The 13293-nt window shown below is 36.0% G+C and overlaps 1 protein-coding gene and 1 long non-coding RNA gene across 24 annotated transcripts; both read right to left on the reverse strand.

Moving 5' to 3' along the window:
• Positions 1–3279: 3279 nt before the first annotated feature.
• LOC113361134 lies at positions 3280–4805 on the reverse strand. The gene is made up of 2 exons (XR_003364960.1): positions 3996–4805; positions 3280–3800 (listed from the first exon to the last, which is right to left on the reverse strand). It is a non-coding gene; the product is annotated as an uncharacterized LOC113361134 (long non-coding RNA).
• Positions 4806–8355: 3550 nt separating this feature from the next.
• On the reverse strand, positions 8356–12516 carry LOC113355835. Of its 23 annotated transcripts, none has more exons than XR_003362624.1 (10): positions 12083–12516; positions 11115–11351; positions 10872–10943; positions 10688–10776; positions 10367–10616; positions 10212–10279; positions 9970–10046; positions 9644–9718; positions 9359–9421; positions 8531–8825 (listed from the first exon to the last, which is right to left on the reverse strand). XR_003362624.1 is itself a non-coding variant. In XM_026598792.1 (10 exons), the coding sequence occupies exons 6-10, from the start codon at positions 10225–10227 to the stop codon at positions 8739–8741; spliced, it is 318 nt and encodes a 105-aa protein (XP_026454577.1). In that variant the 5' UTR covers positions 10228–10279; positions 10367–10463; positions 10688–10776; positions 10872–10943; positions 11115–11351; positions 12083–12516; the 3' UTR covers positions 8531–8738. The 23 variants fall into 23 exon arrangements, 10 of the variants coding, with proteins under 10 accessions (XP_026454577.1, XP_026454579.1, XP_026454573.1 ...); XM_026598792.1 differs by having other exon boundaries at positions 10367–10463; XR_003362627.1 differs by adding an exon at positions 11815–11915 and having other exon boundaries at positions 10367–11351; positions 12083–12137; positions 12249–12516.
• Positions 12517–13293: the final 777 nt, after the last annotated feature.

Below are 13293 nucleotides of genomic sequence, written 5' to 3' on the forward strand. Positions count from 1 at the left end.
ATTATGCATCTTTTGAGGTGCTATGCATAATGACTATGCATTAAATTTTAAAAATATAAACACGATCTAATTTTTCGTAAAAAACTCTAAATTTTATATTGTTGTTTGTACTCATTGTGTTCATTTTTGTAAAACCTTTTCAATGACATAAAATTTATAAAATTCTAAGGCACGGATTTTTAAATATGTTATATTAAAGTTGGTTACCAATTATACCCCTGAAAAATAAGAAACATAAGGAGTTATAATAATTAGACTAAAAAGGAGGGACATTTTGGGATTTTCATGTCCCAAAGACTACCACCAAATTCAATTCCAATCTTTTTTATCAAATTGAACATTTGTGTTAGTCTACATTTTACAAAAAAGTGGTCATAAAAGGGACTCCCTCCCAACGGGCCCAAAAATATGCAAATCAAAAATTGTCTTTACATGCAATTGCTTCACAGAACCCCTATGCAAAGTTTCACGTTTTCTACTTGTCTAGAAAGTTGTCTGGCGGTTTACGAAACTCCGAACCGTCGATTATCATTAAGTTAAAATTTAGATTAATTTAATTGTTTACCTAAACGATTTAACAATTAACAATGCTCATTGGGATCAGTAAAAACAAGTGACTATATGTAAGAAAATTAAAATAGAACCGTCATACTCTAAATTTAAATCATGCTTAAAAAGTCGAATTCATTCTTAATTAATAAAAATAATACTCACGATTTTACTATGACAAGAATATCGAATATTATCGTGTATCAACATCTAACCTAGATGATACTCAAAATATTGACGCTACATGAATATTCTGATTATATCGACTGATATTATCGGTAAGGATACAAATATATTTATTAACAATGATTTTTTTTTATGGTTTAATTCTTTTTTCTCCATACAAATTCTATCATTGATGCTAATTATAGCTCGTAATTATTTATCTTCCCGGAAATCCTTGGAAGTTATATAAAAAAGAAGAAGAGACAATTTACAAAATACGAAGGTTTTCCCCTTTTAAGGGTAAATTATAATCTCCTTGCTTCTAACTTTTCTCCTTGCCTCCTCGGTTGATGTCCAAAAACTCCCGAATTTGGAAATAGAAGTGTCTCTTAAAGTGACTCATGTATTAGAGTGTTGGCGTGTCCAATCTCGCATCGAAAGCTAGCCGAAAACTCAAAAATAAGCTAAAGCCCATCCAAATAAGGCTCCCTTAATCCTTCATACACAGGCCCAAAGAAAGCCCAACACCTTACAACAAAAACCAAATCTAAATTGGTTAATTTCATTGGTTTTCCCATAACTTATTCTTTTTATGTGGGAAATGAGTGATTCTTAGCTCGCCCGATACATCTTTTCATTTTCCACAAGATGGAGGTAGCGACTCATGGTATGTTTGGTCAAGGTAGACCGAGCCAATTACTTTTATTTCTTTCTCCACTTTGGTCGCATATCTATCCATCACTTGGTCTTGGTTCTTCCACCCCTATAGCATTTTACTTCTTTTACTCAGTTCCTATTTACTTTTAAGGATTCACCTAATAATATACATAAAAGAGAAAACAAGAGTAATACAAATAATATAAGAGAAATCTAGCAAATATGAATGTGGAATTGATAATGAGATCATATTAAATTATGCACTTCTTGGGTTTTCATTTGCACTGTACAGAAGGTTTGGTTTTGATTAAGTCGACATTGTTATGGAAGATGAATGGTTGTGGTTGAAAATGAAAATGGGTTAGATTTCAGGTTAATTAAGGCCTTGGTTAGGAAATTTAATAGATTTTATTTTCGGGTGTTCTAATTTAACACTTCTCCTGCTTTGGTGCATGTAGACCAATTTTTATCTTCTTTTTCTTTCCTCCTCTTTTTAAGTTTGCACATCATAATATTTTTTTAGTTAATGTCAGAAATGCTCCTAGAACATTTGAGTTGCCGAAAATAATGGTTAAAATCAGTACCAACTCCCTTTTCACTTGTATGATCCTATAACAACTCCCAGGTTTATATACCACACTAGTTTGTCTTACATTAAATCTTTACAATTAGCAGATAAATAACGTCTTTATTTTTTTTGTCTGTAATATGTATTTAAATTCAGCATTTGTTAAAAAAAATTTGCAATCAGTATATGTTTTACAGTCTATTTCGGTTAAAGTCTATCTTTCTCAACTGCCTATGAAAACGAAATCTCCTAGAAAATAACGTGATGTTGAAATCATTGTTGTTTATGTATTGTCTTGGTTCGGTTTGTAAGTCGAAAATGTTCTCGATTGTTAATAAGATTCCCATGTGCTCCCTTCGTATCACTCATGTTATTACGGATTAAAACCTATCTTAATCGGTTTATTACGATTCGGGGTGTCCATTGTTTCCAATTTATTGGTACGACATGCATACTGCCTACATCGGAAGATGCCTTAATGAGAATAGAATGAATAACAAAAAACTTCAATGTTATTAGAGAATTATATATATATATATATATATATATATGTGTGTGTTTTTCTAGTATTTGAATTTACCACTGCCTTACCTTAGTATGTAGTAATGTTTCTTTAATCCTAATCTTCCTTTCTTTTGTTGGTTTGGAACCATAATTTTGGACTACATCCTTAACTTAAGGAGTTATTTTTGATAATCGCAGGATTCAAACCCCTACCTACGCAATGGGAAGGAAAATACCAACCGTAAGACCACTTGATAAATTTTTTCTTTATAAAATCTCGTCTTTGAAATTTTAAGTTGATTCTAGTACTATCATGTCTTCTGTTACAAAATAATAAAATAAAATAAATTATGTAGTGGCATTAGGGGTGTGCATACAATCCGGAACCACGGATTTCATCTACAACCGTCCGCGAAATTGCGGGTGAAAACCAATCCACAAGAGTCTATGGACCGGTCACGGGTGAATTCTCAAATCCGCAAGGTTCAGCGGTTTGGTTACGGTTGGTTTTGTAAATCCGTGGATTTGTCCGCACCGTAGGGTAGTGAAGGAATTTCATAAAACAAACAAGTATCTAAGATACAAAATAAGAAAAGCCTATATAACACAAAGGTAAAAAGTAGTGGAGAAAGGTAATTAGTTTTGAAAGTATGGAGAAAAAAAAATAGTACATAGAAATTACATTCTAGCAAAATCTAACCTTCCTGAACTTCCTTATACAGTTTGTAAGCAATAATCAAAAGAATTGAATAAGAATCAGAAAGTAAGTTGGTTTTCTGATGGAGTTCTAAAAATAAAGTATGATAATAAGGAATGCTCAACTCGTTAACATATGAAACAGTGCACTCATATTCATATAGAAACAGTGGTTGACCTTTATTTAGTAGTTCGAGCCCACCACCCAACTACAAACATGAGCAACAACCTAAGCTTGTGAAACACAAGGGAAAATACTTGTACGGTGCAAAGTTGCAAATACATTCCATGGCTCCTACGCCTCTATCCCTCTACGATTTTCATCTTTTTGGTCGACTTTTTGCTTCTTCTTGTAATGATATTACAGATACACTACACACATTCGTTTCCACAAGCGAGTAGTTCTCGTGTAATGTGTGCAGCAATACTTATGCTAAGAATATACCAAATATGGTATAATAATAATGGTATAAAATCCAAAAATATAAATTTGAAAGAACAGAGACTTTTGCCACCAATAATATACTATGTAGATTGGGATGGCTGTCTTTCCCTTCTTCCCCTCCACGTTCTTCTTTTAATCGTTCACGAGATTTCAATATGATACGATACGATATTAATGGCTTCATGAGCAGGCCACCTTTACGTGGTTTATGTTTGTCTTGAACGTCAGAAAAAGTAATGGACGAGCAATATAATGTCAACCAATAAAACAATGGAATTAACTCTCGCAAATCTTGATTTTTTTTTTTTTTTTTTTTTTTTTTTGTTTATAAACCAGTACTTGTTTTCGTTTTTCATGGGAAAAGGTCGCACTATAAAATAATGGAATTGTTAGGATAAACAGAAGATTTACCTCTAATTATATGGATACGGTCGATAATCTCTGATTTTCTCATAGACTATGTGGCTGGAGCTGATACATCTCGTGGTCCTTGAATTAGCGTTTTGCTCATATTAGTCAACTGCATACAAAACTTCAAACATTAAAAATGAGCACGTCTGTGAAGAATATTATTCGATTAGAGTGTTCTTCCCACATAACTTTGATCAAGGTTCGTAACCATTCCCCCGGAAACTAATAAAGAACTTCATAATCTGTTGGGAAGTTATGGTTGGAAATCATAAGTGATAAATCTGATGTTAATATCGCCAAGGCCTTCGCTGCAAATGCTTTTACCATGGGTAGATCTTATCATCCTAATTCTAGACCGAGTAGGAGTAAATACCATTAGCTGTGGGAGTGAGACAGTATGAACAAAACTAATAGCCGCCCCCCATGTTGATATTTAGTAAGAGACGCACGTCCCTGCTACCCCATGGTAATACCAATAATGTTCTTCGGTTTTTCCTAGTCGTCGCTGGTGCTATGTGACTGATATGTTCTCATGCCTTGGGCCAATTGTTAAGTGAGACTGTATGTAAAGATTGTGCAATCCGCAACATTTCACTTTTCTTGAAATATTGGAACACGCTATCGGTATCAAGCACCACCTTCGAATTTTATGACTGTTGGCTCACTGCGGCGACAGCATTAGTTATCATACATCTTTTTTTTTTTAAAGATATACCATTGTATATGATTGTAGGCTTGTAGCAAGATCTGTCCAATTGCGCATTTCTAAGAGAGTAGTATGGAGTCGACATTGATAATGGGGCATGGGGCAGCCAGCCTATAGTATATGTTAACGGTTTGTCTTTCACTAACCTGTCGTTGTTACTATGATTGAGATGATGTTATGGAAATGTGGCCTATGGGGCATTGTCGCTATCCATCATGATGCCATTTGCATTACACCTTTCCAATTCGTCTGGATCCAAATTGTCGAAAATAAAGAGGATACCGCATAACCAACCTCAGATGGAATGTACCTTAGATTAAATCAAGGGTTTGATTTGATTGTCGAAGTTTTTACAGCCCAACGTGATTCACGTCTTAATGCACGAGCCCATGCATGCTTGTTTTTTTCGTTAACTTCTCCTCTTGTGTGGCTCTTCTTCTCTCTATTCTCTGTCACTCGTTCGCTCTTTGCCCTTCATCCCCCGAGTCATCACGCGGGTAATGTTTTTTCTCGTGATACACGACATCATCAGAATGCTTATTCCATATTTCATCTTCGGGCGGACACGGAGAAAGTGGTATTACATGCAGTTTTATCGAACGATTTACCCCAAAAAATCAAATGAATTTTTACGTTAAATCAACCGATATACGTAACGCCGCAAATCGTGAATGTCATGCAACTAAAATCTGGCAACTACAAACCATGATTGCGTTATTATTAGTAATATATATAAGTTCCGACGACAACATTTTAATATAATACAGTCAGGTGGGGACCGTGAATTACTTGTGGTTATCAAACCGCCAGGTGCATGCGCCGGACGGTTAATTATTGAATCCGTGATTGGAGGATATTGAAATTAATTGAGGGATATAAATTACTTCCCCCAACCCATAGTGTCTGCTAAGGAATGATTTTTGGGTATGAAAATATTAAAATACCCTTTGATTAATTTTAAAAAATTATGAAAAGACTATTATACCCTTTCTCCTAAAATTTAAAATCAAAAACCAAATCATATATCCCCATTTCCTTCAATTTCTTCCGGCACAGAGCTAGGTTAGGGTTTCGAAAAAAATTCTTCATCTTCTTTATCCGATCGTCGATTCAAAAATTTCTTCGTCGATTAACCTACCCGAATCATAACCATGCCTCCACTAAAGAAACCAAATGCCCAATCGAAGTCTAAATCGATTGCTCAACAAAAATTAGAAAAAAAACTTGCTTTGATTGCTCAAGAGCAAGAGGAAGAAGAACAAGAGAACTCGGACAATCAACCTCTCGTAAACATGGCTTCTATGAGAAGGTAAGTGCTTCTGAACTAGTTTATAAGTGTTTTAATCGATTTAAGGCAGTGGGTTTAGGTTAGAATCGTGAACCCTAACTCAAACAATTGAGTTTGAGTGAGTACCGGCATTGAATTTAGTATGAATACAGTGCCGGTATTGGATTACGACATTCAATCTAGAATGAAGGCAGTGCCGGTAGACTATTACGACGTTGAATTTGGTATGAAACCAATGCCGGTACTGATGCTAAAATCACCTGAAACTGAATGTTATGTACCGACACTGAAATTAGGTTGCATACTATGCCGGTAGTGCGTTACGGCATTGGTTTATTTGAGTATGAAACACTTACTCGAGTATGCCGGTAGTGCACTTTAAATATACAGGAACAACCTAGGAATTTGTTACCTGTACCGGCATTGATTTTAGGTTGCATTCTGTGCCAGTACCTGGTTACGGCATGGAGTTGAATTTTTACATGTATGTCGGTAGTGTTCTTTTGGTATCCAGGAACATTCTAGGAATTACCGGCATTGTCGATAGTTAATGTTCACTGCCGGATTGATGTACCGGCATGACTATTTTCTACATTACTATGCCGTGTTTGGTCCCAGCATGGTTTATTTTTCTTGAATCTATGCCGGTCTTAGGAATGAAAGTGAGCTGTATTGTATCCATTTCGTGTGTCTTTTGTTATAGGGCTAAATCCAAGGAAGCTAACAAAGGAAAAACTAAAGATGCTAGCATTAAGAAGAGATGGAAGGATGGTCTTAGTACTCCTCACTCTCTGCCTCCTCGAGGGAAAGATCAAGGTCGCAACAAGCGTTTAGGGGCGGATACAAGAGGTGAAGTTTGGGATAGTAGTCGTGACTGTAGAAAACTCGTAATCTGTGAACCTATTGGAACAGTTGTGCACGATGAGCAAGATGAAGAGAAAAGTGAGGAGGAAGATAATGAGGTTCATGCAAGTCAATTAGAAACCCAAAGCCAAGTTTTAGAGGAAGATGGTGGGCCAAGTCAACAACCGACTCAAGGCAAGGGCATAGGCAAAGTTAAAGTTAAAGGTTCGCACCTTCCACATACTGATGTCATGATACCTGTCTTCCTCGTGGTAGAATTTGGGGTGAAGCTCTCGATCCGAAAATACTATTTGGCTACAAGGACACGTGGCCTCGTACTATCTATCAAACCTATGTAAGAATTTTTTTATCTTGTGCATATGTATTGTTGTGTATTTATGTAAAATCTCTTAGTTGTATTGTCTCCTGATTGTAGGATCATAAGAAGGATGTGCGTGTTTGCCGAAACCAAGCCGCGGCTCATTGGGATTTGTCTAAGGAATGTGAAGAGGTCCAAACAATAGTAAGGGATTCTGGTCTATATGCTTTGGTTGAAAATTATGTGAAGCCTGATTCTGTGACAGTCAATTTCTTCGTTGAAAGGTATCATGATGAAACTGATACCATGCACTTCCCGTTTGGTGAGATGACCTTGATCCCTGATGATGCTCAGAACATTCTAGGCTTGAGTGTTACCGGTAAATCAGTTGCAGAAGGAGATAACTTCCCGGACCTAGAATGGTTGAAGTTGCACACTTTGACTAACAAGTTGTTGGGTTGGGACTACAAAACTTCTTTGGAAAGCTTCTATGTATCTAAGAATAGTATGACAAAGACCATCAAGCTGACGCTGCTTAAGAAGACCTTTGAAAAAACAAAGGAAAAAAGTTTTAAGGATGGATGGGACCCGACACAAATTCGTTATACATCCGTTGCGTACATGTTATTCATCTTGGGCACAAAGGTATTCCCTGACACTAGTGGAAATAGGTCAGTGCAAACCATCTTCAGTACTTGGATCCGTTGGAAGAGGTCATTAGCTATTCTTGGGGCACCGTGGTAATGGCACATTTGATGATGAAGATGAGAAGGGCCTCTAAGGCTGTTACAAACCAATTTGTTGGGAATTTCACTCTACTCCAGGTAATTTTGTTTTTAAACTTATGTTCTTATGTACATTGTTCAAATGTACCCTTATCATGAAATTAGAAACAAAATTTACTGATTCTTATATGTATCATTCCACATTGGTATAGGTGTGGGCTTATGAGCACTTCCCAACATTCACTACACCAATTAGTGATTAGAAACGGTGCCTGGCAGTTGCAAAGTAGGGTCGCAAAAGTTCAGTTCTATTACGAAAGTCGATGTTGCAATTTTTCGCAACGACTACACTGCCGTTGCAAATTTCCAGTCGTATCATTTAGTAACTTTTGCAACGTCAAAGTTTCGCAATAGTTTAAACTGTTGCGAAACTAGATGGTCGCAACAGTTTCCAACGGCTGCAAAACTGGAGAACAGTTCGTCGCAGTTGCGAAATTTTCGCAACATCAAAAAGATAGTGATTTTGACCGGTCAAAACCAGGTCAACATTAGAGTCCCTGCAACAAATTTAAATTTCATATTCATTTCGAAATCAAATTAATCGAACAAAAGTATCAAAAACGTACTCTTAGAGTTAATTCACAATGATATACCATGATGCAGTCCATATACACCAAAAAGTATGAAGCACATCACAAAAATCATATCACGTGGATATATTTATAAACATTCAGTATCACACTAAGGTTCTTACAAAATGATCTAAAGAAATAAGAACTCTCACATTCGTCTGCTGGAACCGGCTAACCAGGTGAACATTCTCTGCCGCATGAGGTATGCCCGGTGCTTGAAGTTTAAATTGTCACCATGGGTTGTGAGGCATTTCAACTGGAGGAACCAGCAAGAGCAGTGTGTTAGATGTCGCACGCCCAATGAAGCTGCTCAAAATCTGCAACAAACAATGGACCATTTTACTATTAGTATTCAATATGACAAGCAATAATCGAGTAGGTGATAGTCTGTATCTTTGAATGTTTAAATACGACAAGACAGTTGTTGGTTCGTTCGACCGATACAATGAAGAATGGACTACATAGTAATAATCATTTTTTATGGTCCAGTTTTTTAACTCCCTTTTATTTTTAAATTTACTTCAATTCTACTATTCCACAAGAGTAGAAAATTTGTTGGATAGAGGGCAGAGTGGGTAATGGGTGTAACCAACTATTATTTTTGTTCAGCCAGACCATGCAAAGTCACTATAATTGTAATAATTCAGGTACAAAGGGAGAGACGAATTCTACCTGGAAGTATCTGTGGGGGCCATGACAAGTGCAATTGCTTCGGGTAACATGATTTAATAAGAAAGCCACGTAAAATCCATGTAAAATTTCAAATGAACTATAAATAGTGAAGTAGGTATGGGCAGTATATTGAGGTCTACAGGCAAATAATAGCAATTCCAAAATAGTCTATCATTACCTGGTATGAATAATGTGTATGAAGATCAACTGAAGATATAAAGCAAGTCTGTGAAGGATGTGCCTGAAAAACAACCAGGAAGTTAATGAGTGAAGTGACTGTATACTTTTGTGACTAGGACAATACATATCAAGGATTAAAGATGTTCATGATATCATATGATGGATGTCAAATTGAAGTATTTATAGACACATTATGCGCCTAAAGTGAGGCAAGGATTAGAGAACAACAAGTCCTTGAATAAAAAACAGGATGACTACTTGAAAGGTGATTTTTCTTACTTACATGAATCCACCCAAGGGGGAAAAGGAAGAGTTTGTCTTGAAACTCGAAAATTTCTTCTTCATTCATCGTCGAGCACTGGACAAACAACAAACATTTCATCAGGAATGACGTTCACATTAAAATAAGAAGTGAATCCCATGCAGGTGCAGAAGATTTAGGAAGAACACAAACGTCACAAATAAGTTTTCTTTTGATTTAGTGAGCTCTGTGGATAGTTTTCATCTTAAAACTAGTGAAGCATCAATGAAGCAATGTAATCAATTTCTAGTAAACCAGTAATTGAAAATGAAATAAATAAAAAAACAAAGAAGCAGAGGTAGTCATACCCGCAAATGGACGGTGCAAGTAGGACATGCAACTTCTCTTATTCTCCTCCCAGATCCATCAGACGATGGTTTTGTACCTGTAGAAATTATATACATCAAATATAAATTTAAGTATCGGGGTTTGATCCTTCTAAGTAGCATATGTTTAATCCTTCTAAGCATAACCAGCGATGGTTTGACATCAAAAACAGACACAAGCAGACGCCAGTATACATTATGGTAAAACTGGCATATCCACTTACTGGCAGATATAATCATTTGTACAGGAACTGTTACATTGAGGAACTTTGCGAAGAGCCAAAGCAGCAGCCTGCAATTGCAATTATAAGTGAATAAAGTGTCCTTTTAGTAAACATATTTTATCCAGTTACCTTAAAGGTACAGTGAAAGAGGTTACCTTCACTACAAGATCATTAACTGAGATCTGTTTCCCACCAGAATCTTCTTGGACGGAATTAAGTTGGCTTCTCAATCTTTCAGAAAAATAACCATACCTAAGGAGGACCCACATCACAAGAACAGAAGAAACATAAAACTTTGTTTTTCACAACTGATACTCACTCTATTAGTTTGTCGACACAAGAATCAACAGTCAAATAATAATGAGGAATAGTTTGTTTTGATTGTAGCAGATGTGAAGCTGTGATCTGCAAAAGTAGATATATCAGCTACAACTCTGTCCCACTTAACGTTTAGGCATACAAAAGAAAAACTTTACTTTTGTTATTTGAGTGTGTGGAAGTTCGGTGTGATCCAAATTAGATGCCTGTGTTGTGGCTTTATCCTTGGGGGCTGATGCCTTGCTAGCTACATCATTAGGTGAAATGTATTCATTGATACTCAAAAGGAACCCTACCAAGAAAATGACCAATACACAGGAAACAACATTGAAAAAACTATACCCAAGTAGTCATCAATATCATCCTTCACAATACTGCCATCAAGACCTGTGCCTTTAACACTTGAATAGGCACCTATTGTGAAGTACATTCAAATAAATAGAAAGCGTCAATATTCCAACAAAAGTGGTTGCATAAGAAAGCAAGGAAATATGCCAAATGCTCAGGACACGAGAAACCCATAATGAGTTTGTTTGATATTGAGTAATAAGAGTTTTGTTGTAACAATTGAAAAGAAAGACTAACGTTGTTCTCTTCAGTCTTCAGCCAGTTTTTTTGCAAGAGAGATAGCAAAACTGTGACCTTCTGATTGAGGAGGTTCAGCAGCCACTGAAATTGTTAGCTCAGGCGAGCTCACGGGCTCCGCCTCTTTTTTGGTGGAGAAGGTTCAGGTGAAATTTTCGCCCCTCCACTGGATGCCGTTGACGAAGCTTTGTAATCAGAAAATTTTACAATATCATCTTCGACTGTAATAGCGATTACCTATATAAAATAGAGAAAACAACAGATTACATATATTAATATATAACAGGAGATCGTGTTTTGTACAGCTAGAAATAGGACTAACATAAATTCCAGGTACATATATATCCTAAACAGCTACACTTACTCCTTAAAATGGACCAAAGAGGGAAAACCAGTGATGCTTGATCAAGAGCACATGTTAATAATGTTTTAGCCAAAGATATTATCTAACCCAAATATTTTGAAGCTTGCTTAAGTTTCTTGTTCCAATCAAGACAAAGCATAGAATCTACGTTACTATCCTATTCGACCACAACTTTCCGAAACAAAAGAAAAAATGAGTTGAATAAGCAAATGAATACAAAACCAAGAATTTCTTACCAAAATTTTAATGTCATAATCGAAAACATAATTCAGTTCTAGAAACTACTAACTACGAGAATCTAATTACTTTTAGAAACTAATCCAAATTTGGTCTAACCCCTCAAATGTCAATGTTGTTTGTAGTGAAGGATCAATCAGTTTGCTGCTTGTTTGTAATCTTACATAGCTCATTCCCTGCAATCATTTAGCCTGCAAGTTCTAAACAAACACAATAATCCTAATTACTCAAAAACTGAAAATACTCCTTAATCAACCAAAAACAACAATCACCACTAATTGAAGAAAAATACCAATTAAACATTCAATACATTAAACGAAGATAAGTCTTGTAATTAAAGATGGAATACGAAGAAAAGGAAAAATACCCTGTACCAAGCAGAGTGATATCCAGCTCTTTACAGCAGACCTAGAACCCCATCTCTGCCTTTAACAAATCAAATTCAATTAGAACTTCAAAACCCTAATCTTATCTTGACCTATTTATTGAAATTTCATTTACACAATCAACATATATCAAATAAACAAACAAACCCCTTTGTATTGACCCCTAGTTCCAAGATGTTTTCTATCTTCTTCTTTTTGAACGACGACCATTAGGTTTTGGGTTTGGTGGATCTTCAAACAGAAAGAGATTTCTAGGGTTTTGAAAGAAAATAGGGAAAAGGATTTAGGGATTTATGAAGTTGATGATAACGATGTTTCTGATAGTAGTAAGGGGGAAGAGAACGAGAGAGAAGCAGAGATTTAGAGACGAGAACGAGAGAGGAAGGAAGAACAGAATGAAAGGTAAATAATAGAAGATGAGAGAAAAAAGGTGTTCTCGATAATGATAAAGAGCGAGTCAGTTTTGAACCTGACTACGAGTATCTGAATCCTAGTTAGTAAGTTTGCGAATGATTCGCGAATCATTCGCGAATTTTTCCGTATCACGAATTTTACCGTCTTATTCGCGTACGTTTGCAACTCCGAACCCAAGTCGCGTATTATATGGCATTCCCGGATTATTCGCGAACCGTTCACGAATTTTACGTATTCCGAATGATACGTCCGCTTAATTCGCCATAAATTCTTTAGCTTTTACTTTTCAAAGACTCAACTTTTTGGGCTTTACTGCCTTCCGAGCATACACGACCGAATATTAGACGTGTTGTAATTTTTACGAAACAAAAACGACTGAAGAGATTTGAAGGTGAAGGTGAGAGAGATCTCAAACTCACTAACCAAGCATCTAAACCACCATACGACGTCCTCTTGGATAACTAATGTTGTATATATTATTAATATCATCATATTAAGTTTATTTTTTCTTTAAATAACTCACACATATGCATAAAAATTGGTCTATGACCTTATAAATACAAATTATTTGTTATATATAGATACCGAATTTTCAGATCCGAACTCACATTTATAAATCGAATTATACACGTACGTATGCCGTTCCGAATTACTGACGAATCACGTCCCGTTGACCGAATTTTGACCGAATCTGGATTTTACAAAACCGTATAATACTCGTACGTTTGCCGTTCCGTACGTTTGCCGAATCCCGAATTACTAACTAGGATCTGAATAG

This window comes from Papaver somniferum, chromosome 3 (assembly GCF_003573695.1).
Source record: "Papaver somniferum cultivar HN1 chromosome 3, ASM357369v1, whole genome shotgun sequence".
NCBI classification, from domain to species: Eukaryota; Viridiplantae; Streptophyta; class Magnoliopsida; order Ranunculales; family Papaveraceae; genus Papaver; species Papaver somniferum.